At 40.8% G+C, this 27,183-nt stretch overlaps 1 protein-coding gene across 1 annotated transcript in view; it reads left to right on the plus strand.

Moving 5' to 3' along the window:
* The window catches only part of GNPTAB (N-acetylglucosamine-1-phosphate transferase subunits alpha and beta), a 51,450-nt gene extending 27,712 nt beyond the window's left edge, over positions 1–23,738 (plus strand). The window contains exons 8-22 of the mRNA XM_056846961.1: positions 2,473–2,634; positions 3,798–3,977; positions 5,434–5,604; positions 7,704–7,827; positions 9,448–9,525; positions 10,446–10,571; positions 12,350–13,476; positions 14,630–14,829; positions 16,001–16,220; positions 18,437–18,550; positions 19,057–19,142; positions 20,612–20,710; positions 21,261–21,428; positions 21,862–21,952; positions 23,339–23,738. Of these exons, the coding sequence (XP_056702939.1) occupies positions 2,473–2,634; positions 3,798–3,977; positions 5,434–5,604; positions 7,704–7,827; positions 9,448–9,525; positions 10,446–10,571; positions 12,350–13,476; positions 14,630–14,829; positions 16,001–16,220; positions 18,437–18,550; positions 19,057–19,142; positions 20,612–20,710; positions 21,261–21,428; positions 21,862–21,952; positions 23,339–23,416 (3,024 nt within the window). The 3' untranslated portion in view covers positions 23,417–23,738. The remainder of the gene's footprint in view (positions 1–2,472; positions 2,635–3,797; positions 3,978–5,433; positions 5,605–7,703; positions 7,828–9,447; positions 9,526–10,445; positions 10,572–12,349; positions 13,477–14,629; positions 14,830–16,000; positions 16,221–18,436; positions 18,551–19,056; positions 19,143–20,611; positions 20,711–21,260; positions 21,429–21,861; positions 21,953–23,338) is intronic.
* Positions 23,739–27,183: the final 3,445 nt, after the last annotated feature.

Below are 27,183 nucleotides of genomic sequence, written 5' to 3' on the forward strand. Positions count from 1 at the left end.
CGCCAGCTCAGGAATGCACTGCAAGGGTCTGATTCAGTGCAAGGCAGCTGCATGTGTTCATCTGTGATCATGCAATGAGGGAGCACAGCACATGGAAAAAATGGGGGCTAAAAACAAAAAAGGATGCTTGGGTTGTATTCTCATGGAAACATTTTTAACATTCAGGGTAGTGTTGGTTTTGGTACATACAAGGAATCAAATAGCAAACCGTGGCTGTGTGCGCTGTTTAGCGTTTATTCAGCATCTTTGGTGTGCTGTTAGAATTCATGCTGAGGGTGAACCTCTTTTCATGTTGTCCATTATGAAAGCCGATATATAGAATAACTGGTAACAGGCGACAAAAATAGCAGAGCAGATCAAACAGTTCCCCAGTAACAAATGACCTTAGCAGTGGATTTGCAATCTTGGCTGAGGACTCTCAGATGAGCCACAGATGGATTCATTCTGGAGGCTCTTTGTGTCTTAAATTTCTAGATGTCTGGTTGATCCTAAACCATCCTAAAACTGTTCATTGGTGGCAGATACATAGCTAAACTAGCAACCTTTTGCAAACTCAGAATATAGTGTTGTATCTTAAACGGAATATATTGTAGCTCTTTATTCAAGGAGAGCCAGTGTGGTGTAGTGGTTAATCGGAGCGTCGTACTGGGATTTGGGAGACTCAGGTTCGAATCCCCTCCTTGTTATGGAACCTTGTAGGGTGACTTTGGGCCAGTCACACAGTCTCAGTTTAACTTACCTCATAGGGTTGATGTGGAAATAAAATGGAGGATTGAAGTATGTTGTAAGCTGCTTTGGGTCCCCATTGGTAAATTAATGAAGTAAATAAATAAAAACTAACAGGATCATGAAGCTTTAAAAAATAGCTCCATATTATCCATCCTTGGATTACCTTATAAAGAATTTCCAGTGATATTTTTTGGCGGCAGAATTTAGAGAATGAGAGTTGGAACTGACTTAATAGAGGCAAATTGTGGGAAACCATTGATCAATTTCACCCCCGTTCTCTACTAGTTTAGGGATGTCCTGGGGCAAGCAGGAACCTGTCATCTTCTAAAGAGAGCACATGGGGTATCATCGGTAGTGTCCTGGGGCAAGCAGGAACCTGTCATCTTCTAAAGAGAGCACATGGGGTATCATCGGTAGTGTTATGCTGGACTTGAGGAGACCTGGTCTTAAATTCCTGTTTTGCCATGAAAGTCAGTGGGTGACCAGTTTTGATATCTCAGCCTAACCTGCTTCACAGAATTGTGAGGTTTAAAATGTGGTGCCTCAGGCATTTAAAATTTAAAAGATTCCTGGGATGTTTTTCTATTTTAAAAGCTTCCAAAGGGGTATACTGTGTAAAACAGACCGGAGGACAGAAGCAAACTACAACTAGCTAGAGTGGCAGAAAAAAAGCCGAAAAACTGACGGCAGAAAAATGGATGAAAGCAGATGCAAATTAGTTAGAACTGCAGAAACTGGTGTTATTTAAAAAATAGCTGGTGACAACTTGCTCGTTTAAAAGCATAGATGAATATAAAGGACTTAAGCTTGGCGCAGAATGTTGGCGCTTCACAAATCTGTTCGGGTTTGTGAAGTGCCACTGTAAAGAGCTATGAGATACCAATATATGGAAACAAATGATTTACTATATGGAATGTTATAAAGAATAGTCAAGTGTAAGGTGATGGATGTTGCGGTTTTGTAATCTGCATTAGGGAGAGGCTGTGGCTCAGCTTATAGAGCATCTGCTTGGCTTGCAGAAGGTCCCAGGTTCAATCCCCGGCATCTCCAGTTAAAGGGACCAGGCAAGTAGGTGATGTGAAAGACCTCTGCCTGAGACCCTGGAGAGCTGCTGCCAGTCTGAGTAGACAGTACTGACTTCGATGGACCAAGGGTCTGATTCAGTATAAGGCAGCTTCATGTGTTCATTAGTATTTAGTACATTTCTATATTTATAATATATATTTTAATATATACATCTGTTTAGCAGGAAGGATATTATTCATTTTGGGTGTCACCACTGAAAAACCCTTCTGCTTAGTTCCCATCAGTTTAATCTCTGAAGACAGAAGGGCCCATCCTTTGGGGAAGTTCTCAGCAGGCAAGGGAGTTCATATGGGAAGAAGAAGTGCATCAAGCCTTCCATTCAAAGCTAGTGGAGGAAGGGATGTAATGGTGGTAGTAATATGAATGGGGGCCATAACAAAACCACCACCATTACCCAGCTTGGAATCCTCTGGATTAAGCTATACAAATTGTATTATGTATCTGTTCCTTTGAAAAATATCCCTGCAGTCTATCTGGTATAATGTACCCTTTAATAAGAACTTCTGTGCTTCGCTTCATGACAATACCACTCATCAGCCTGTCCCCTTTTATTATTTCTGTAGTATGTTGCAAAACTTGATGAATCGAGCAAGGGAGGGAGGAAGGTTTGTTTGCAGATCCAGGCCGGGGATAGAAACTTTTTATTTCTTTGTGTAGTTGCATCTTTATTCGGAAGCCAGCGTAGCTCTCTTGCAACTCAATGATGCGAAGGATTTCCAAGAGCTGAACAAACAAGCAAAGAAGAACATGACCATAGAAGGGAAAGAATTGACACTTAATCCTGCATATTTATTATGGGACCTCAGTGCCATCAGCCAGGTAGGCGACGCTCTAATGAATGGAGAGACAATTGGGGGTAATATTAATTATTTAAATAACTGATGATGAAGAATACATTTTATGACAAAATGTACAGGACCGATAGTTTGAAAACCATCATCAATACTGCATAATGTAAGGAGACTATCAAATGGAGTCCACAAATACAGAATATACGTGCATAGGCATTAATTTAATTATCGCTACCAATTGAAGAACTAATGGTTGCAAGTCGGGATGAGTCATTTGGTTTCAGAAGAATTAAGGAGCAGCTTGATCCTGTATTTTACTTGAGGGAGGCAGCTCATGCGCACACACATACACACTTTCACACAATCACTCCTTGGTATTCTGTCTCCAGGTCCTTCCACACAACACAGCTTTTCCATCAAGAAAATATTGCTTGGTGGTTCGTAGGAAAGAAGTCCCAGGAAAATGGTGCTATTGTCCTATGAGCAGACATTCTCTGTGTATCAAAAAAATTATGCACCTTTGTTTGTGAAGCACAAGGGTTTGTTCTTCCACAAGGACACAGGTTGGAAAGCCTCTGCTCCTAGTGGCAAAATAAATGCCCGTACCACATTCCGTAGAGGCAGTGGATATGTTTGTAGGTGGGATTTCCCCCCCTGCTCTGAGATTAGCTGTGAAAAGTCATGTTCATAATTGGAATAATGTAGAATTTGCTTCCAGGCTCAATTCAAGTCCTATACTGCTTGGGGCCAGCATGCCTTAAGGAACCTCTACTCCCATATGAACCTACCCAACCACTCCAGTCATCTTCAGAGGCCCTGCTTCAGGTGCCCCCAACCATCTGAGGCTGAACAGGTAGCAAGCCAAGAAAGGGCCTTCTCATCCATGTCACAAAAACTTGGGAACTCCCTTTCCTAGGAGATTCATCTAACTCTATTGTCTTTTGCCAGTGGGGTGAAGACTTTTTTGTCTCGTTTGGTATTCCCTTGTTTAATCATTTTATATATATATTTGTATTTTAAATGCTGTTTTAATGTTTGTAATGTTTTAATATTTGCCACTTTGGGGACTCTGAGTTAGGTGGAAAGGCAGCATAGAAATGTTTTAAATACTAATAATAGTTCTTTTGAATAAGTTTGCGTTGTTCTGTCATTCATGTGCATGTCATTCATGCAAGTTCCTCTTTTTCATAGTCTAAGCAGGACGAAGATATTTCCGCCAGCCGTTTTGAAGACAACGAAGAACTACGATATTCACTGCGATCCATAGAGAGGCATGCACCATGGGTGCGGCACATTTTCATAGTTACTAATGGGCAAATCCCTTCCTGGCTTAATTTGGATAATCCTCGGATAACTATAGTAACACATCAGGTAAAAACTTTCTGAAACATCCACTCTGTCATTGGGCAACAGAAACAAATATTTACACCTGATTTGATTGGGAGAAATGTTTTATATACAGGAGTTGCAGCTGATTTATTTTTGTTTATTTGTAAAAACATATTTCTTTTCATTTGATTTTTATGCTGCTACCTTTTAGCATAGCAGAAGTTCCAGCCATTTCCCCTCTTTTTCATTCTGAAATGTCACAGGCTTTGCCTAACCTAAATTAGTCAGTAGTAGGATTTTTAAAAACAAACCAGTTAAAGTATTGATTAAACACATTTTGAGTGTTAGACCATGGTGAAATTAAATCTAATTATCCAAAAAAAAAATGTATAGCTTCCTGTAAAACTATTCTTGTAGGAAAATAGTTCTAAAATGCGTTTCCCACAAGCACTGAGAAGAACAGTCGAGCTCCTAGTACAATCTAGTTTTCTCTTGCACTTATTCTTGGGGGGCATTCACTTGTTTTGTTTTTAAATACTGGAAAATGCTAGAATCAGAAATAGCACATGTTCTGAACATGTAAATGGAGCCGATGCTGTTCCATTCCAATGAAATGTGTTGCAAATCTGCAACAAAACAACACTGCAGAGAGAAGGGATGGCACATGGTCAAATAGCATTTCTGGAGAAAAGGACCCCAAGGGAGAGAGGCCTAATGAAAAGTAAAGGTTGTGGTATTGATCCCCGTCACACCAGATTAATATACTTCAGGGTGGTAAAAAGGTAAATGTAGTCCCCTGTGCGAGCACCGGGTCATTACTGACCCATGGGGTCACATCATAATGTTTACTAGGCCGACTATGTTTATGGGGTAGTTTGCCAGTGCCTTCCCCAGTCGTCTACACTTTACCCCCAGCAAGCTGGGTGCTCATTTTACCAGCCTCGGAAGGATGGAAGGCTGAGTCAACCTTAAACCGGCTACCTGAAACCGACTTCTGTCAGGATCGAACTCAGGCTGTGAGCAGAGCTTTTGACTACAGTACTGCAGCTTATCACTCTGCGCCACGGGGTTCCTTCTCCAGATTGGGTGGGTGCATATATGTAACATGATTATACATGAGATTGGCTGCAGGCTAGATTTGCACTCTGCCTCTCAATCTTACTGAGAAAACCAAAATTGGGGATATAACGGAATTGGGGATATAACAGAAGGATTTTGAAAAATGCTTCATGCATTCTGTTAGATGCGTCTGCCTCTCGCTTTGAGATCTGCCCTCCTGAATTGCATTGGTGCAGCTTAAACAGTGCCTATCTGCACATGCAGTGTCCGATACCCCTTGTTTATCTTTTGCATATTCATTTATTCAGACAAAAATCTGTTGTTTTTACAGTATGTGGAGAATTAAGAAGTCGTGTCTAAATGATGTTTGGAAAGTTATTTGAAGCCTCTCACAACATTATCAGCACGCCTGACTCTCTTCTTAATGTTACCGTTCTAGGAGATATTTCAGAATGTGAGCCATTTGCCTTCCTTCAGTTCTCCTGCCATTGAAAGCCACATCCATCACATCCCTGGCCTGTCCCAGAAATTTGTTTATCTAAACGATGACGTTATGTTTGGGAAAGACGTGTGGCCTGATGACTTCTTCAGTCATTCCAAAGGTCAAAAGGTAAAGTCACTTCTTTAATAATTTTACAGCAATGGCGAGATCGAAACTTTACGAGTCCTCCAGTCGCTCTGCCTGCTGAGTGTGGCATAGAAGTCCCCATTTAATTTGAATGTGACCGAGGTGGCAAGTGTGAGAAGGGACCTGCACGATTCATTTATTTATTCAGATTCTGGGGCAATTGACCCCCTAGAAGCCACAGCATTTAAATCAGCAGTTCAGGCTGTAGAGAGAGTTGAAAACCTGCATCTTAAAGCAGCTAATATGTATGGTTTTTCTTAAAGCACAAAGTGCATGTGTTAAAATGAGCAATTAATTAAGGATCCGTTCTTATGATTTTCTGCTTGGCATCCGGTGTTTGTGTCTGTGTATGTTATGTGCTGTGCAGTCGTTTCTGACTTACAGCGACCCTGTGAATTAATTATCACCAAAACATGCTATTCTTAACAGCCTTGCCCAGGTCTTAAAAACTGAAGGCCTTGGCCTCCTTTCATTGAGTCAGTCTATCTCATGTTGGGTCTTCTCTTCGGTCACCCAAGTACAAAAGACATACATATTGCTAAGTACCACTCCATGCCTTTCCCTGATTGGCCACTAGTGAGCATTTAGAACATTAAAGTCATGCCTCTAAGGCAACTGGTTGGCCACTGTGTGAAACAGGATGCTGTACTAGATAGACCACTGGTCTGATCCAGGAGGGCCCCTCTTATGTTCTTTATTACGCTTGCATATATCCCTAAGTATAGCTGATGTGATATGATGTATTTTGTATCTGGCTATCAGAACCAGACTTCGAAATATATTGTAAGAAGTGACTTTGGCTTGGTTTTTATGCTTATTGAACCCTTGCTTATTGAACCTTATCATGAATACTGACACATCCTCTGGTATTTCAGGGTTGAGAAGAAAGTGTGGCCATGTGAAAATTACTTGTACCACATCATCACATTTGAACATTAAAATCACATTGAAGTAATCCATAGAATCAGTCCAGCAAAGAAAACAGAAAGCAATTTAATGTCCCTTTCCACCCTTTCTGTGCATTCACAGATCAGTGCAACCCACACAGCATGGCTACAAAAGAGATAAATGCTGGGGTGCTTATTTGAATAAAGGAATGTGGCACACACTGTTCTTACATTGTGTGTGTGTGTGTAAAGTGCCGTCAAGTCGCAGCCGACTTATGGCGACCCCCTTTTGGGGTTTTCGTGGCAAGAGACTAACAGAGGTGTTTTGCCAGTGCCTCTGCACAGCAACCTTGGTATTCCTTGACAGTCTCCCATCCAAATACTAACTAGGGCTGACCGTGCTTAGCTTCTGAGATCTGACGAGATCAGGCTAGTCTGGGCCATCTAGGTCAGGGCTCAGTCCTTACATTAGCATGGTATAAACTGAATACGTTTGGTAATAAAAAAAGAAGAGGATGGAGCATCAAGCAAATGTTGTAGCAGGTTAAAATCCGTGGAAGTACAGACTGTCAGATATAACAGCAAGCTAGTTTAGATTGAACACCATGGGTTCACCCACTTGATAACTTGAATCTCTGGGAGACAACAGAGGCAGAATGTGGTGTGGAATGGGGAGAGCCAGTGTGGTATACTGATTAAGAGTGGTGGACTCTAATCTGGAGAACCAGGTTTGATTCCCCTCTCCTCCACATGAAGCCTGCTGGGTGACCTTGGGCCAGTCACAGTTCTCTTAGAACTCTCTCAGCCCCACCTACCTTACAAGGTGTCTGTTGGGGGGGAGGCAATTGTAAAGCCGCTTTGGGACTCCTTAAAGGTAGAGAAAAAGTGGGGTATAAAAACCAACTGTTCTTCTAAAATACCTAAAAGTAAAAGTCATCATTCTAGTCTGCAGGAACTTCTGGTCAGTTCATTTAAATATTTCAATTTCTTCTGAGAATTCAAAAGTTTGGAGACTGTGCTTTTCTCATACTTTTTCTTTGTGCTCTCTAGAAATGATTTGCCCAGATGTCAATCTGAGTAAACATTTGTTCAGTTCCTGAGTGTTAAAACCCAGTGTACTGGGTTTAAAAATGCTTGTGTATGAACACAAATAATTTTGTGTGAGAACAATGTGTTTTTGTCTCCTATTATCAGGTGTATTTGACTTGGCCAGTGCCAAACTGTGCTGAGGGATGTCCTGGTTCATGGATTAAGGATGGCTACTGCGATAAAGCCTGTAATAATTCTGCTTGTGATTGGGATGGAGGTGATTGCACTGGTAAGTAAAGAGAACCTTTAGCCTGCTGAATGTCAGAAGTTTACTAAATGATAGGCTGTTGCATAGATGTAAAGAATCTCATTGTTTTCTAGGATGCATTCTTGCAAATCTTTTTTGTAGGCAGAGAATTCACCAGATTCCTCGGTACCCTTCGGTGCTATATCACATCTGATGACATTTTCCCTGGATAGATACTATTATTATTACTTTCAGTTACAGTCTGCCTTTCTTCCTGAAACTCAAGGCAAGTTAAACGTGTGATTAAAAAAAACAACTTTCAGTGAGCAGATTATAGCAAAGATTCCTGGTAAGACAAAATAATGCAGTTAGGTGAGGGAAAAAACATGAAAAAAATCAAGGACGCCACATGCAAATATCTCTGTTGAAGGCACCAAGGCAATCAGGGTAGGAAAACGTCATCCCTAATAAAAGTTATCTCCTGGTCCAATCCATTACACTGCAGCTTTGCCTGTCTCTACAAGAAATGCCCTCCTGCACATTTTATAAAATGATGGAAGTGTGGGGAGGCCTGCCTTCCTTCTAGCCTAAGTCTGACCATTCCATATTGTAAGGGTCACAGTGAATGCGTGCGAATGGGCAGTTGCTGATTTTACTTGGTTGCACAGTGGCATCTTCAGAAGGCTTTGCTCATACGAGCAGAGCCATTCCGCTGCAGCAGAACATAGCAGGAGAGGCAGTCCTGCAGGCAAGTGGGTACAGTACTTTTAAGGGCTGTGTACACATGAAGCTTCCTTATACTGAATCAGACTCTCAGTCCATCAAAGTCAGTATTGTCTACTCAGACCGGCAGCAGCTCTCCAGGGTCTCAGGCAGGGGTCTTTCACATCACTTACTTGCCTAGTCCCTTTAACTGGAGATGCCGGGGATTGAACCTGGGACCTTCTGCATGCCAAGCAGATGCTCTATCACTGAGCCACGGCCCCTCCTAGGTGATAGCTAGAACCTTAAATTGATCCTGATAAAGTGATCAGTAACCAGTGGAGTGTCTGCAGAAAGGGAGTAATAAGAACATAGTTTGTTTTTCCCCTTTGTTCAGGTATTGGTGTTGTATCATAACATAGGTTGTTGGCTAAGCCCAAACTTCTTGGCCTTCTTGAGAGTGGACCCAAGAGGCGTATTTCTATTTCTGGTTTTAGTTCAGTTATATCTCATGACAGTATGATGTAAAGTGAAACATTCTTACAACCTTAGAAATGCTTTTTTTTTGGGGGGGGGGTACTTTAAGCTATCCTTTCATTAATTTTTTAAAAAGTAGTAGTAGTAGATTAAAAATTATGGGGTGGTTCCTAACCATGTTTTCTGCTGTGGGAGATGATTCGGCAGGCAGAAAGGTGGAAGAGGTGATTTTCACTGACTCCATCTTTTTTTACAGACTCCCACTTGGTCCACAGGGATCCCGTAACCCTCAGAGAGACAAATATTTGGGCAGGAAGGGGAGGGGCAAGAAAGTCCACTGAAAGGAACACAGCTCTGCTCACAATAGAGAATCCAAGTCAATGCCAGGGTTAAATATAGGAAAGAAATTCTACTATCTCTTCTCCTTGTCTAATTTGTCCCTTCTAGACTTTTAAAGGTGTTCTGTTTTCCTCTTTTGTTTAGGTAACCATGTGGGCAGCCGGTACGGTGGTGGCGGTGGCACGGGTGTAGGAGTAGGGAACGTTCCCCCCTGGCACTTTGGTGTGTTATGGTTTTCAATATATTTATGGTTAAAGGTATAGGTTATTGACAAACTACAACATTGATCTAAAATCCAAGTTAACATTTAAGGTGTCAAAATTGAGCCTGCAAATAGAGACAGACACTTGAGAAAAACAAGTTGTTTGTGAGACAGGATGTTAAACCACAGAAACCACAAAACAAGGTCAGACATTGTATAGCTTGTCAAGGTTACTGATAATACCAAGTGGTGGAAAACAAGTTTATCTGTTATGGTTTTCCCATACTTTCAAGTCAAAATGTGAATAACAAGTTTATTTGTCTTTTGTGCTTAATAAGCCTTGAAGATGAAAGTGTGACAATGGAAATTCATTTTGAGAAAGGAAATATGTTTGGGTTATTCCTATGACATCTGTTTGTCTGATTGAGATCGAAGGTTGGGAAAGATGTTCGTTAAAGGGATGTTTTGTCCTTTTATACATTTTGATGTCTGGGAATCTGACAAGAATTTCATAAAAATTTCTTGCTGATTCTCATTGGTTCTCATAGTCAAAAGAATATAAAGGGGCTTGAGATTGTGAGAGGTTGGATATTCTTGGCCAGGCAGGCTTACATGCTGTCTGTCTGAGAATTATCCCTGGCATGACACATTGAAAGGTATGTAACTTTACTGCATTTTTTCATTGTAATTGTATTTCAGATCTGTGTTATTTTATTAGAATCTGTTAGATTTTTTCATGTAATCTACTTTTTATATATACTAGTGATTTTTTTTGAGTTTTTTACTTTTTTATTCGTATTATTACAATAAAAAGGGATTTTTTGAAAATTCAAAGTTGTGTCATTGCTTGAGGTGGCTAATTAAGTAAGATAAAGTATTTTTTAGTGAAATACAAGATCTAGAAACTTAGCCACTTATCACAACAATTGATCTGTTTCAGGTGGAGGGATAAGTGGCGTTTCTTACTGTAACCAAGGTTGTGCAAATTCCTGGCTTGCCGATAAATTCTGTGATCAAGCTTGCAATGTTCTTTCCTGTGGATTTGACGCTGGTGACTGCGGACAAGGTAACGTCAACATGTGTCTTTTGGTAGCATTTCTGCGTAATTGTCTGTGTATTTTAGGCATTCATTCAATCTGGGTTTATGCAGGCACAAGTAATGCAAATTTAGCTATTCTCAGATCACATTTTCTTTCAAAGAGAGCCCTGTGAAGGTTATGCTTGTGGCTTCATGTACATATTAGCCTAGTAGAAGAATTCATTTATTTGTTTAGCCATAGGCCATTACAAAATATCCTTACATATGTACAAAAAGCCAAAAAAGGGATAAAATTGCATCAATATACATTGTGTGGTTGGGTGTGTGTTAAGTGCCGTCAGGTTGCTTCCGACTCATGGCGACCCTATGAATGAAAGTCCTCCAAAATGTCCTATCTTTGATAGCCTTGCTCAGATCTTGCAAATTGAGGGCTGTGCCTTCCTTTATTGAGTCAGTCCATCTCTTGTTGGGTCTTCCTCTTTTCCTGCGGCCCTCAACTTTTCCTAGCATGACTGTGTTTTCCAGTGACTCTTGTCATCTCATGTGACCAAAATACGATAGCCTCAGTTTAGTCATTTTAGCTTTTAGGGTCAGTTCAGGCTTGATTTGATCTATAACCCGCTGATTTGTTTTTTTGGCAGTCCACGGTATCCGTAGCGCTCTCCTCCAACACCACATTTCAAAGGAATCTATTTTCTTCCTATCAGCTTTCTTCACTGTCCAGCTTTCAATATACAGTACATTTTCAGTATACATTGCCTGGATAAAAACTATTTCATACAAAATCTCTATTAAAACAAAGATCGCACTCATTTCCTTTCCGATACAAAATTTTTCTTAATACCTTCAAGAGCTCTAATCTTCCTCGCAGCAATAGCAAAGTAGCCCAGTAAATGACACGTTAAGCATATATCTTTGGAGAAAAGTGGAATTAATGGTCAGGAAAACCCACTGTCATTGGACTGGTCCTTCCAAACTGTTTTCTGCTGCCCATCTAGTCTATGTCATGCACAGGACTGATTTTTCTAGCAGCAGTTAAAAGAATCACACTGTGGGGTAAAGTAGTAGGGAGATTTTTCTAGTATTTCTGTATTTTTGGTGTTTGTTTTCAATTCCCCATTTGCTTGTGGTGGAAACAAACTTAGATGAAGGGGTGAAATTTTGTTTTTGTTTTTACTGTCAAGTCATAGCTGACTTACGGCGACCCCATAGGGTTTTCAAGGCAAGAGACTTTCAGAGGTGGTTTGCCATTGCCTGCCTCTGCATCATGACCTTGGTATTCCTTGGAGGTCTCCCATACTAGCCAGGGTTGGGGCTGAGATTGTGTGACTGGCCCAAGGTCACCCAGCCAGCTTCCATGGTGCGAGTGGGGATTTGAACCTGGGGATTTCCCAGATCCTAGTTCAACACCCTAATCACTACACCACACTAGCTCTCACACGAAGGGGTGTAATAGGGCAAAGAAATGTGAGCTGGAAGATTGCACCTTGCAGGGGCCTTTTATTTTCTTTGCCTATGGAATGCACATCTGTTTTGTTCCATTGTATCTTTGATATTTCAAACTTAAATAAGCTCTTCAGGAAGTGGCGGTTTGTCACGTGTGCGCATGTGTAAAACTTTATATAACTCACTTTGAAACACGGGGGCAGGGTGGGCTATGTGACTCTTGCAGAAAATTGACAATCCTTTTTAGTAGTTCCCATTTCCATAACTTTATCCAATCATTGCCGTATAAGTAAGATAAATAAAAGATGTGACTTTAAGAGAAGAGGCAGATCATGTAAAGTATTCCTGTGTCCTTCCAGATCACTTTCAGGAGTTGTACAAAGTGACCCTTCAGAAGAATGTGACTCATTATGTCATTCCAAAAGGCGAAAACCTACCTTACTTCAGCTTTGCTGAAATAGCCAAGAGAGGCCTTGAGGGTGCCTATAGCGATAACCCAATAATCCGTCACGCTTCCATTGCTAACAAATGGAAAACTATCCACCTGATCATGCACAGTGGAATGAATGCAACTGTGATCCATTTTAACCTTACATTTCAAAATAAAGATGACGAAGAGTTTAAGATGCAGGTGACGTTGGAGGTTGATACGAGAGAGGGACCAAAAGTGAACGTCACTTCCACCCAGAAACCTAAAGATAATGTGAAAACTACAACAGCAGCACCAGAAGTGGAAATGATATTTGACGATATCCCTGAGGAAGAACGTTTCCCAAGAGTTAAAAAGCATCCGAATGGCACGACGAAGAGTTTTGATGAAGGCATAGTGATTCCACAAGTTAACATGTCTCTCCTTCCTGAAGACGTAAGGCTAGCTCTTCAACACTTAGATTTGCAGCTACAAGGCGGTGATGTCACCCAGAAAGGGTACAACCTGTCAAAGGCTGCTCTTCTGAAGCCCTTCCAGTCGTTGCTCACAACTGCAGGAAACCATTTCCAGAACACAAGGCTGAAGGAAGCATATGACCCCTTAGGAGCTCGGAAGAATCTCAGAAACGGGCATCACTCTTACAAAAGCAGCCAAGGTGGCAAAGCAGACATTGAAAGAAAAAGGCATGAAGTGCTTCCACTGGCACCTGTTGGTAGCAGTCTTGTGGCAATGAAGGTGAGCAGCTATTTCCCTCTAAAACACAGCTCGGCAGTCAAATTGGAGACCCCGCCTGTAATCCAGAATGCAGGTGGAAAAAATGAGTCTCAGGAGAAAATCCTAAATGCTCTCCTACAGAAGGAAACTCAAAAGCCACAAGAAATTAAGGAAGAGAAAATGGCAGAAGACAAGAAAGAAACAGATGTTGATCAAGCGCATGCCAAGGAAGATATAGGAGCGAATCGAGCCATACCAGGAAGGAAGCTACAGTATTATGCTGGAAATTATCCAGGCTTTTTGCCCTGGGAGAAGCATAAATATTTCCAGGATCTGCTTGATGTGAGTATCTCAGATGATTGAGATAGTGTTGAGAATGTATTAAGTGATTTTAAGGAGCTAATACTGCATAGTATCTAACAGTCAGGATGTCCCTAGTTCACATTTCACTTTATGTCACGAGCTGACAAGGTAGAGAGGCTGGATGTATTTGACAAGCAACTAACAAATAAATGATTAGGTAGCCCTAAGGAAAGCCTCTCTTGGCTTTACTACCTCCTTGAGATGGGATCATATGGACCTATCTTTCAGGATTACAAGAACATGTGAGTCCTTGACCACTCAAAAAAACCAACTATATTAATAACAATGATAGCAAATACACCTCTGTGAAAGTGATAACATGGCTTAGTTCAGGAGTAAAGTTTATATTTTTCACTGCCACAGTTCAATAACTGAACCACAAGATACAGACCAAAAATAGTGTCCGGCTTTAAGGACACCTACAGTGCCATCCTGAGCACAGTTACACTCTTCTAAGCCCATTGACTTCTCAGCTTAAGTTGGCTCTGCTAGGAAAGGAAGACCTTCTAGATTACAAATGTAAAAGCATGTGGCTACCATTCAGAAATCTTTAAAATCAGGAGGGTCTTGGACAATTTGGAAGAGGCTGTTGCCAATCATTGCTGGAATTACATTCAAGGGGCAACTAAAATTCAAAACTCATCTTTCATTTGGCTTCCTACTTTAATTTTTGTTAAATGAGCAGGCACAAGATGGCAAAGGTGTAAACTTTCCAAGTTTACATTGGGACCAATATGTCTAAGCATAAAGTTTCTGCATTCCTTTGGATTAAAATTTTTTTGAATTAACTAACATGGCAGTCACATTTGGTTGTCACACCTCACTTGCAAATACAATCTATGGTCAGTAATCATGTTGACTTGGGTTTTGTGGCTAATTTTCTTAGTAATAGAGAGCAAATTACATTAGAGTCCTTATGCAATATTTCATCCAAGTGTGATTTTAGGCCTCTAACTATCTTTAAAAAGTTATATGAACTAGGCATTTTTAAAAGGTTCTTTTACACATCTGGTCGCATTGAAGACAGCTGGATTTCTATCAACCGTGTATATGAGAAAACGGACTTCTGTTATTTTGTGAATAATGTAAGCATGAACTGCATGTGTACACTTCCTCCCTGCACTCCCTCCAGGAAGAAGAGACATTAAAGAAGGAAATGGCTTACTTTACAGATAGTAAACTAATTGGAAGGCTGCTGAAAGACACATTTGCTGATTCTCTCAGATATGTAAATAAACTTCTGAACAGCAAATTTGGATTCACATCTCGGAAAGTCCCTGCTCACATGCCTCATATGATTGACCGAAAAGTGATGCAAGAATTACAGGATTTGTGAGTCTTAACTTTTATTAAGGGACCAAGTAACCCTTTACTTCAAGTACAGATGTGCTATCTTGTTGCTTGACAAATGTGTAATTTTAATTGAGGATAAAGTTGGTTCCACACCCCTAAAATTCCTGCACAGGAAAAATGAACATTTTGGGGGGAACAGTGTGCTAAAACCTTCTTTCTGACTTCTAGTTTTTTATGCGCTGTCTATTTTTGGGGATATGAGCAGCCTTTCATCATGGGAATCTCTGCCTATGGCATCACACATGAAACATTCCAAAAACAGATTTATCTTCTCATCTGTTTGTGAGGACTAAACTTGTGTCTTGTAATAATAAGTATTCCCCTTTTAAGAAAGACTTTAAACTCTCTTGTCTGCAATCACTACTGGACATCCTAAGGGGGTAGCTGACATTTGCAAGACATTGTGTCTGTCCAAAGCTCTGTCCCCTAAATCCCCTATTGGAGGTGTCCCCATCTGCTGTTTCTCAGCTGCCCTCTACTCCCTCTGGTATTCCTTCCACTAAGCATGTGAATCGAATCTACAGAGGAGTTCCAGTCTCCAAGTAAGACAATCATCTCTTAGGTTGAAGATGTAGTTGTACTGAAAACTGTTTTCCTGAATTGTCTGGCAAGTTGAGGGCAAATTATGGTTTAAAGAAAATAATCCGTTTTTCAAACAGCGTGGTGTAGTGGTTAAGAGCAGTGGTTTGGAGCGGTAGACTCTGATCTGGAGAACCGGGTTTGATTTCCCCACTCTTCCACATGAGCGGCGGAGGCTAATCTGGTGAACTGGATTTGTTTCCCCACTCCTACACGTGAAGCCAGATGGGTGACCTTGGGCTAGTCACAGCTCTCTCAGCCCCACCTACCTCACAGAGTGTCTGTTGAGGGGAAGGGAAGGTGATTGTAAGCCGGTTTGATTCTTCCTTAAGTGGTAGAGAAAGTCGGCATATAAAAACCAACTCTTCTTCTTCACCTAGGAAAAGTGCCTGTCTTGGTTAACATCAGCATCTCCTACTTCTGGATGATCTAATTGTGAAAGGGCTGTTTTCCCAGAGGGTATCACCCCAGACATCCCATTACATTCTGCATCCTATGACCTGTAGTTTAGATTATTTTATTTATCCAGTCTGTAAAACAGGTTCAATTTACTCCCCTTCTTTCTGGACAGATTTCCGGAGGAATTTGACAAGACTTCATTTCACAAAGTACGCCACTCTGAAGATATGCAGTTTGCCTTTTCATATTTCTACTATCTCATGAGTGCAGTTCAGCCATTGAACGTTTCTCAGGTTTTTGATGAGGTTGACACAGATATGTCTGGAATTCTGTCTGACAGGGAGATACGGACATTGGCCACGAGAATTCATGAATTACCCTTAAGCTTGCAGGTACTTTTTTAATGTATCCAGAAAACGCCATATAGTCATTAAGGGGGAAAAAGCCAAAGAAAAGTAAACATTGGAGATGTCCACTGATAGTGTTAATAACACTATGGGCACATTCACACATGCTGGATAATGCACTTTCACTCCACTTTCAATGCACTTTGCAGCTGGATTTTACTGCGTGAAACAGCAAAATCCACTTGCAAACAGTCGTTAAAGTGTTGTCAAAGGCTTTCACGGACAGAGTTAATCAGTTCTTGTAGTCTATCCGGGCTGTGTGACCGTGATCTTGGTATTTTCTTTCCTGACGTTTCGCCAGCAGCTGTGGCAGGCATCTTCAGAGGAGTATCACTGAAGACACTGTCCTTCAGTGTTACTCCTCTGAAGATGCCTGACGCTGTCCTTCAGTGTTACTCCTCTGAAGATGCCTGCCACAGCTGCTGGCGAAACGTCAGGAAAGAAAATACCAAGACCACGGTCACACAGCCCGGATAGCCTACAAGAACCGATGGTCGTTAAAGTGGATTGAAAGTGCATTATTCAGTATGTGTGAAAGCACCCTATGTTCAGATGTCATGGAGATTTGTTTCTAACTTGCTGTGTTCACACACACTCTCCTTCCTCTCTTCATGCTCAGAAGATGAAGAGTTTCAGCCTTTGGAAGTTTCCTGTCAAGCTGCAGTTTTGTCGTGATGTCCAAATGTAGACACTTGGACAAATTAGAACTTCTTTTTCTTCTCCACAAACCAGGATTCTAAACCACTGTTTAATTCTCATTCAGAATCCTGGTTTTGGGGGGAGCAAACAAGCTCCACGTTGTCCAGGCACCTGTGTTCATTACATGCAAGAGATGGTGTTAGGAAGGCTGTTTTGAAAACGTGACAGCAAATTATTCAGGCCTTAATTCAGACATCGAAACCAGGGTTGTGACGTCTGAATTAAGATTTAAGGGAAGTTGTCCAGCTGTGGTAACAGTTGTCTTAGGCGGAGTAAAGTGTAGCTTTCAGTTCTAATGAACTAAGCTGTCATCTAACAGAAAAGATGTGGAAGGAAGCAAGTAAATTCCCCAGATATATAAAATAAATGTAAAATTTGTAAGAGTTTTGTTTGTGTGGAATAGTTAACCAGATTGCCACAATCCTGTGGACATTTAGGTAGGAATAAACCTTATTGGGCTATAATTAGGTTTAATTTCAAATAAATATGCTCGGAAAAGGATTGTAATCCGCATCCTGTAGGCTGTAATGGTATTTTTCATCCCACATTATCTGTGTGTTTGGTAAGAAGTTCACAGGGCAGCTGGGCAGGTTGCTGTCTGTTGGCATAATATGTATTAAGGGATGCGAAGTTTAAATCCTGCCTTGAAGTTTGTTCATCTAAAACTGCTAGTAGCATTCACTAATATCAAACAGCAGTACCTCTTCTCATGACTCATAAAGAAATTGTCTTCATTTGGGGTTCCAGTTCATTTGCTGTTGTCGTTCTTCATTCTAGACTTAAGCAGGTTTTAAGCCCAAACACATTAATATAACCTGAGTGACATCAGTACTGCCTGGGTGATTTAAAGCTTTAAGCCTCATTAGTTTTTCATTGAAACTATTAATACATTTCAGTATCTATTTCTAAGGTCAAATTTTTCCTCTGTGGTGGTAAGTCTGTGACTGTGTTCTACCACTTCAGACTACAAATGTACGCTCAAATGGTTGATTACATCATCTTAAAGAAAACTAGATGTCAGGAAGAAGGGTTGGATGGTATGGATGTTCTGCCACAGGGGGATATCTCAGTGAGGAGGGGAACTGGGTTAAAACCCTTGCACTGGGTTAGAATCCTTGCACTCCAATCAGCAGAGCCTTTGTAGGATTCAACCAAGGGTCTAGCCTAGCATTCTCTGACCTCTTGTTTTCTAAGTGAGAAGAATGAATTAACTGGTTATTAATTTAATTTTGTTTAAACCATTTTTAGCCCTTTCCTGCCCCCCCCCCCCAGTTACAGGCTTTATTGCCTTATAATTCATGCAAGCCCCAATCCACAGCCTCAAGTGGTACAGCTTAGAAACAGGTTTCCTACTTTGGGGATAACTAGGTTTATATCTGGTTTATAGAAATGAATGAGCTTTTATAAGCAAAAGTCCAGGTCATTTCATTTTAGTCTGAATAATGTTTGCGATTACAGAACAAGAAGATGCATTATCTTTTTCTCTTTTTTTTTCTTGCCAGGATTTGACCGGTCTGGAGCAAATGTTAATAAATTGTTCTAAATCTCTTCCAGTCAACATCACTCATATTAATATCATACCACCAACACAGGAAGCATATTACGATCCTAATCTGGTAAGGACTTGTTAACAATGACTTTTGTCTCCTAGTTTTACATACTGATATTTTTTATTTTTTGCTTGTCATCTAGCAATTAGTTTTGTTGCATGAGCAATAAGATTGTTAGGAATTAGTGTTCTACGAAAACACTACGAAAGAGGGGCATCAAATTAATCACCCTAAGAACATAAGAAAGGCCATGCTGGATCAGACCAAGGCCATGCTGGATCAGACCAATGTCCATCAAGTCCAGCAGTGTATTCACACAGTGGCCAACCAGGGCCTCTAGGAATCCCACAAACAAGACGACTGCAGCAGCATTGTCCTGCCTGTGTCCCAAAGCACCTAATACAATAGGCATGCTCCTCTGATCCTGGAGAGAATGGGTATGCATCATGACTAGTATCCATTTTTACTAGTAGCCATGCATAGCCCTCTCCTCCATGAACATGTCCAGTCGCCTCTTAAAGCCTTCCAAGTTGGCAGCCAGTCCCTTCAGTTAATGTTTGTCCCATTTTCAGCCTCCAGTGACTAAAAACCTGCTAACCAACTGTAAGCTTGTGACGGATAGAATTCGTAAAGCATACAAGGACAAAAACAAGTACAGGTATCTCATTCTTCTTTATCTATGTTGCAAAACAGACAAAAAGAGTAGAGAAGTTTGGAAAGTCCCAAAGAATAAACTGTGGTGTTTTTAAAATGAAGCCTTTTGGCAGTGAGCCAGACAGGAAGGAACTGAATTAAAAAAATTTTTTTTTAAGATTTCTACTTAAACTATTATTTGTTAATGGTTTTTTTATCTGTCTTCACTGTTGTGAAATGCATTGAGTTTCTTTGTGCCAGCCACTGGACACCACCCCTGGTGGCAAATACTATAGTGATACTCAGCATGATTGGGTTGAGTCACATAATGCTAGGGTGGAACAAACAAAAAAGAAATGTAGTTATAGCAGCAAGAAAGGAGCAAGAGACAAGGCCGATAATTTCATAGGTATTTTCCAGAGCATTTTATTCAACAGTTAGTTAGACACAAAACTGTATCTCCTAATATACATAGTGTTGTCATCCCTTGACAAAGTGATTTTGAGCTATACGTCCCTGCCAACGCGTGGTGGCACAAGCAGAACAATCCTTCTAAATGTGGGTGTGATACCCATGTGAGGATTGATTGATCCCTCAATAGTTGTTGAGAGAGCCCTGTTTTAACACACACCTTCAGTGCACATATGGACAATATTGTTATTTATTTACTTAATTTATACCCTGCCTTTCTTCCCAACGTGAACCCAAAGCGGCTTACATTGTTCTCCCCTCCTTCATTTTATCCTCAACCCTGTGAGGTAGGTTAGGGTGAGAGTGCGTGACTGGCCCAAGGTCACCCAGCAAAGCTTCCATGGCAGAGTGGGGATTTGAACCTGGGATTCCCAGATACTAGTCTGCTCTAACCACTGCACCATGCAGGCTCAATAGACCAGGGCATGGAGGGGACAGGTCTGTGAATCCTTTCCATGTTCGCATCCAGCTTCTCCATTTCTGCCTGATTGATCTTTGGAACTAGAGTAATTTGCACAGTACAGAACTGGAGAATTAGATGCACCCTAGTAGGCTCCCTTCATGGTGTACTGGGAGTAGGGGGAGAGTAAGATTCCATTGGGTCTTATGTGAATCACTCAGAGTGAGTTCTGCACTTGTACTAGGAACGATTTATTACTTAATTAAATATTTTTAATCCTGATTTTCTCCTGCAAAGCAGGGCTCAAGGCATCTTAGAAACCAAAAAAATTAGCCACAATTGAAAATCACAATCTAGCAGTAAAAAAAAGGAGGTGCATCAGCCAGGCAGGTAGAAGAATTCAGACGATGGAATCGTTTCTAAATGGTTTTTCAACCTGTGTACCCAGCCGTATATAGAAAGAATAGTGAATTAAAAATATTTTACAGAATAGTTATAAGAAAAATAGGTATATAAATAGGCTACCAAGATATGTGACCGAAATTCAATACAATAATACTTGTGGTGTCACTAAATTCTTACTTCATGTTGTTATGTGACATTACTCTTTTTATCGTACTAAGGTTTGAAATCATGGGAGAGGAAGAAGTTGCCTTCAAAATGATTCGCACCAATGTTTCTCATGTCGTCGGCCAGCTTGATGACATTCGAAAAAATCCCAGGTATGCACTTCGGATGTGTATTTGATTTTGAGAGTACCGGTACTTTAAATTCTGATCTGTAAAATGAAATGCTTGTTTTCATTATAGAATGCTGTGAAATAAAATTTTGTGTGGATGCAAGATAAATACAAAGTTTTTTTTTTAAGGGGGCTTTTTGTCATTGGATTGGTTACAGACTTTCTGTGAGTGGAATGGTGGAATAGCACGTCTGCTTGGTAAAATGAGGGCCGTTTCCATTCACTCCTGCTGTGGAAAAGCTGTTTGGATCCAACCCATTGTGTAGAAAAACTAGGATGCTGCTTTTCTGGAGATAAAAGTTTAACAAAGGATGCGGGCCTCTTATATTTATATGTCTGTATGCAGGAATAATAATATTTTATAACACATTGTTTGCATCAATAAATACTCTGAAATGTTCTTAACTCCATGATTCTGAATGAGAAAGCCACGCTACTGACCCATTTACGGGAGTTTGTAGCGCTTCTTTTTTTTAAAAAAAAAGAAATTTGCTTCTTAACACAGAGGGTTTTATTGATTATTTTTCTTTCAGAAAATTTGTTTGTCTAAATGACAACATTAATCACAATCATAAAGATGCTCAGACAGTAAAAGCAGTGCTTAGGGATTTTTATGAATCAATGTTTCCCATCCCGTCCCAATTTGAACTGCCAAGAGAGTATCGAAACCGCTTTCTTCATGTGCAAGAGCTTCAGGAATGGTAAGCAATGCCAGCCTTTTAAATTTGACTTGGAACATTGGTTTGTATCAGCTTCAACACTTCAAGTTTCTTAGCAGAACATAGCAATTTCCCTTCTGCTTTCTGGATTGAGTTTTAAAAGTATGTGACGAATGTGCTAAAACTAAAAACAACTGAGCAGAATTGTTGAGGAAATTATCACAAATACAAAATACTATGACCAACTTTTGGATCCATTAAAATACATTCTGTCCTAATGCAATTTCCTACTTAAATTTATAACTGTGCTTTAAGCTTTCGCTTTTTACTAACACAAGAGAAAGTCCATTTCCATGCAAGGCTTTAACCAGTGTATGCTCTCAAATTCACTTCTAGATACTGATTGCTTCTGCAGTTTGTCAGTATGGATATTCTACAAAAATGATTTTATGTATTTTTATCCTGCTGCATTTAGGAGGGCTTACAGAGACAAGCTGAAATTTTGGACACATTGCGTTCTGGTGACACTGATTGTGTTCACAGTCACCTCGTTTTTTGCAGAGCAGGTAAAAGCTATAACTTTCTAAATGTAAAATTTTTCATGTTGCTGAAATAAGGTGTTGGATACCAGTGCAACATGTGCACAGGCACAAGGACTTCGTCTTGTGGAACTCACAGTTTGCCCCTCCCACAGTAGCGGAAATCCCCCCTCCCCCCACCCCACACACTTCTGCTCCTGCATGAATGGGATTCATGGGACATAGTGGGAAACAACCAAGAGAAGTGACAGGAATCCTTGCAGCCATGGGAATTCTGTGCTGGATCCAACCCACAGTATGGTATAAAGCCAAGATTGCTGTTTCGTCAAGTGGATGCATGGCTACTGGAATATAAAGAAATAACTGAAAAAGGTTCAGCGCAAACAATGAAGTAATGGCTGAGAAGGTGACGGAGGGTGGGGGCGGTGAGCCATCAGTTACATAAAGGCATACATTAAACATTCGGATGGGATTCTTGCACTCTTTAGCTCCAGTCCAGTTTAGACCAGACTTTGGCATATACATAGGTGGATGAGGAATAATACAAACAAACAGCTGCTAGCACATTTCCCCAAGTTGAAAATCCCAATCTAGGAACTGGGGCTGAATGTTAAATCATCATTGGAAGCACCAAACAGCTGTTCAGGGGTAGGAAGCGCTGAATCATAGGCACCATCTCTTCCCCTCTCCTTCCCCCTCCCCTGATGATCAGCCCTATTGCCAGTAACCTCACTGATAGGGTGTCCCAGTTTCTGCATTATATTTTGCAACTTGGGAAACACGTGTATGTACAAGTGCCGACTGCTGCAAGCATGTACTGCTGAATCAATGTGTTTATGTGTATGTGTGCATCCAGTTTTCTTTATCCATAAGGTGTATCATTGTGCTGTGCTTTCTAGAAGGGAAATAGTCTTCCCACACAGCAATAAATCATGATTTGTCATTAAAAGAACACTCTTAGAAATCCTTGGGAAATACGTGCTCCGTCTCACTTTCACTCATGAATGGGTCAGAAAATAATCACTTCTATTTTTGCACAAACAGTAACTTGTTATATAAGAATTCTAAATATTATTTATTCTCTTGCCTCCAAGCCAGGATGAAACACTGGTATGGAGGGAAAGCAACAGACTAGTTTGTGTATAGGATGAAACAACAAACTGTGGATCGTCACAAAAGCATTAGCGATAGATTTCCGAGCTGCAATTAATTTCCGAGAGAATAGTGGGGGAGTGTGCAAAACCAGAGCTTTCCATGGATTGTTTTGGCAGTTTGTCGTTAAATGTGCTATTAGTGGTGGGCAAAAGTACCCATGAAAGGAGTGCAATGGAATGGAGCAGACCAATGTAATGGTTCCTTCCCATGAACAAATAGTTGGAAAATCTTAATTCCTTTTTTCTTTTAATTTTTCAGCTAATCGCCCTCAAACGGAAATTTTTTCCAAGGAGGAGGATTCACAAAGAAGTTTGTCATGAACGAATGAAGGTGTAGAAAAATTTCAGTCATGACTCCGTCTACCTCAACATGCGATGAACACATGAAATGTTCTGTTTCAGAAGTGTCTTGATCGTTGTGTCCTGGGCGTGTACAAAACTGCCCATGTCATTATAGCCTTTGTAATACTGTATATGACACCCATGCTACTGAACTTACAGAGAGTGTGAGGACAATGTGGAAAAGGGTGTGTTGCCAGCTCTCAGACGGTTGTACTTCTCAAGCACTATGTTCTGAGTGCATTATCCTTTTTATAAAAAGGGTTACTGAAAGAAACATGGCTGCATTTATTGCAGTACACATTGCAAACTAAGAATAACATTGGATAGTTTTCAGCCTTTGGTAGGTGTGTTCCTGATGTTGCATCCCAAGGCATTCTGTAAGTTATTGACCATTCAAATCAATATATTGCCTTCATCCCACCTTTATAAGAACAGTAAAGCTCATCTGCTTTGGTTGCAACCTACAAGCATTGAGAGCCGTGTTCAGAATGTTGTAGTAGAGGTCCTTTGTAATCCTTCCCTCCCATCATTCCACTGCTGTTCAGGGGACGTCATTGCTCTGTGAGGTGCTTCCCATGGCAGTGAATCAAGTCATGTCACCAGGGGAAGATAATTGCAGGAAAATCTCTTGTTGACATAAGTTGCCTTTCCACATTGGGGCACGCCTGACATAGCAGCAGCAACTTGACTGAGCAACAGATAGTCCAGATGTATCTTTTTGAGAGCAGCTTTGCACCCTATTCTTTGAGCACAAGGGGCATGAGTCTAAGATGTGTACCCGCCACATGAGTACCACCTACATTAAGGCAAGTTGTGTATATATACAATTTAAATATAGAAAGGATTATTACTGCAGTGTGTCTTCTGAAGAACTGGAATCCTAATGCCCTATTCTGCTTACTTTAGTGAAAATGATATTTAGAGAAATTTGATTACAGTCTCTGTTGCCACAGTGTCATGTCTCTGTTGACCAGAAGGTCAATTGGTTTCATATTTGGTTGCCTAATTAAAAGTCAGGGGTATAATCAAGTAAAGAGATTGGGATATAACTATGATTTTTCCAAGCATTGTGTGTTGAGAAGCAAAAGTGCCTCACCATTATCACTTGTCAATACATTGTGTTGTTTTAATGGTACTGATGTATTAGCATGATAGGCAGTAATTTCTCATATCGAGCATTAATTTTCTAAAATTGGTTATCTGCCCTATTTTGTCGAGGGTTATCGACAGGAAAGCTTCAAGCAGATATTTTTGAAAGAATACCTTCAATCGTGTTATTAACAACTCCTCTAATGATCACATTGAATATTTTATAATGGACATGAGATTTTCAGTGTATATGTACTATAAAAATGTACGTTTTCGTTTAATCATGTCCACAATTTAAAAATTATGTGGCTTATTTCATGTGTTTGTATGTGAAAGAAAAATGGTCAGCTGTTAAATGCTCTGAGAAGTCATAAATATTTTTAAATCAGAAGCAAAAGGCACCTTATTCTTTATTATCCAGTGCATCTACCTACTTTTAAATTAAATAAATCTACTTGTTTAAAAATGTCACTTTTTTGCTGTTTCATAAAGCAACAGTTATATTCTGGGTCAGTTAAGCAGAACTACATGTAATTATGTCTTATCTTTTTAAATCTACATGCGGCATCTTTTTAAATCTACATGCGGCAACTATCAGATATGACTGCCATACTATAATTTGGACGTTGGGAACATGCTCTTGTTGACGCCTCTCTTTTCCCTGGCCAATTTCCTTTTCGTCCTGTTTTTTCCCCCCTGTCTTCTCTTACACTGCCTCTGACTAGAACAAGTCGTTGATACTAAACCCTGCCTGGCCTAAATGAGAGAGGTTGTACTACTTTTGCATTAGGGGGGAGGGCCCCATACTCAAATGCTCAATTGCATTAGATAGCTCGCTGTTAGAAAGCCAAAATACCAGGGAGTGGACTGAGCAAGCGCATTTCTCTCTGCTAAGCTAATGGGTAGGTTTGCCAACATCCAGGTAGTCAAGGAATCAAAATAATGCACTTGTACAGCTAACAATAAAAGCTCCTTGTGCACTTGGAGCCAGTTTTTGATTAACATCCAGGTAGTGGCTGGAGATCTGTTATTGCAACTGGTCTCCAGGTGACAGAGCTCAGTTTCCCTGGAGAAAATGGACACTTTGGCGATTGGACTCTATAGCATTGAAGTCTTTCCCCTCACCAAACCTCGCCCTCCTCAAGCTCCACCCCTAAAATCTCCAGGTATTTCCCAACATGGAGTTGGTGACACTACCAATGAGAAGGGGGAAAGGACCTTTTTTAAGGAGGAAGGCTATGTTCTGAAATTCACCTCCTCCCTTTCTCTCTAAAGAGCACACTCCCCTCTCCAAGCAGTCCACTGTGGAGTGCTTTTGAGAGGTTAACACCATGTAATAGGGTTGCCAACCTCCAGGTACTAGCTGGAGATCTGCAATTACAACTGATCTCCAGCTGATAGAGATCAATTTACATGGAGAAAATGGCCGCTTTGGCAATTAGACTCTATGGCATTGAAGTCCCACCCTCAAAATCTCCAGGTATTTCCCAACCCTGAGCTGGCAACCCTATCATCGAAATACCCTTATCTCCATGAGGCGGTGGGAGTAGGGTTGCCAACCTCCAGGTAGTAGCTGGAGATCTCCCGCTATTACAACTGATGTCCAGCCAATAGAGATCAGTTCACCTAGAGCAAATGGCCACTTTAGCCATTGGAATCTATGGCATTGAAGTCCCACCCCAAACCCCACCCTCCTCAGGCTCCGCCCGCAAAATCTCCAGGTTTTTCTCAACCCTGAGCTGGCAACCCTATCGTCTAAGTACCCTTATCTCCATGAGGCGGTGGGAGTGAACGTCTAGTGTCTAGGTGGAAATCTGCAGAAGGAAGGTTGTTGGGCAAAGATGCTGTGATCTTTCACATGGAATCCTCCAAGTGGGGCAGGGAAGTGTGGAGCGGGGGAAGGGCTAGAAAGGAGCGGGACTAGTTTGCAAGCCAAGGGGTGGTGAGTTTAAAAGGGTAGGTAATTTAGACAGGGAATAAGCTGACGGGCCATTTATGCATGGTAATTAGCAGTGCGTTCCAGGCTGAATTGCCCTGCATATTTTTTTTAATTTTGCATGCTGAACTGTCATTCCGGAAGTGACTGCGAAGCCAGCGCATACCCGCTTCACATTACTAAAGAATCCATTTAATGCGACTTTTGGTGTTTGCCGCGAAGAATCCTCCTCAAGGAACCATGCAAAACAAGAGGCGCGTTAGCTATGCACATGCCAATAGCTATGCAAACTGGAACAAAGGAGCAGGGGAGGGGTGGAATTTCTCCTTTTGCATCGGGACCGTGAATGGGCATTTTTAAAGTCGCATTTTAAAAAAGCTTTGAGCGAGCATCAAAATTGACCATGCAAAAATGGCCCTAGTGTCTAGGCGGAAATCTGCAGAAGGAAGGTTGTTGGGCAGTAGGGTTGCCAACTGCCTGGTAGTACCAGAAAGAAAAAAGGCTCTGCGCTGTGGGGTATTGTTGAAAAAACAAAAGCAGCACACTATTTCAATGCAATACTACTATATAATAAGGTGTCAAATACCCAGTAAATACATAACTACAAATACAATATGTACACTATATACAAAATTACAAAATATAAGGTACACAATGCAAGTCAACAATTGGTTATATCAAGGTAAGTATTCAGGCTCTTTTCTAAATATATTTTTTGTTTTTGTTTTTTTAGTATT

Source organism: Euleptes europaea, chromosome 3 (genome assembly GCF_029931775.1).
Source record: "Euleptes europaea isolate rEulEur1 chromosome 3, rEulEur1.hap1, whole genome shotgun sequence".
NCBI classification, from domain to species: domain Eukaryota; kingdom Metazoa; phylum Chordata; class Lepidosauria; order Squamata; family Sphaerodactylidae; genus Euleptes; species Euleptes europaea.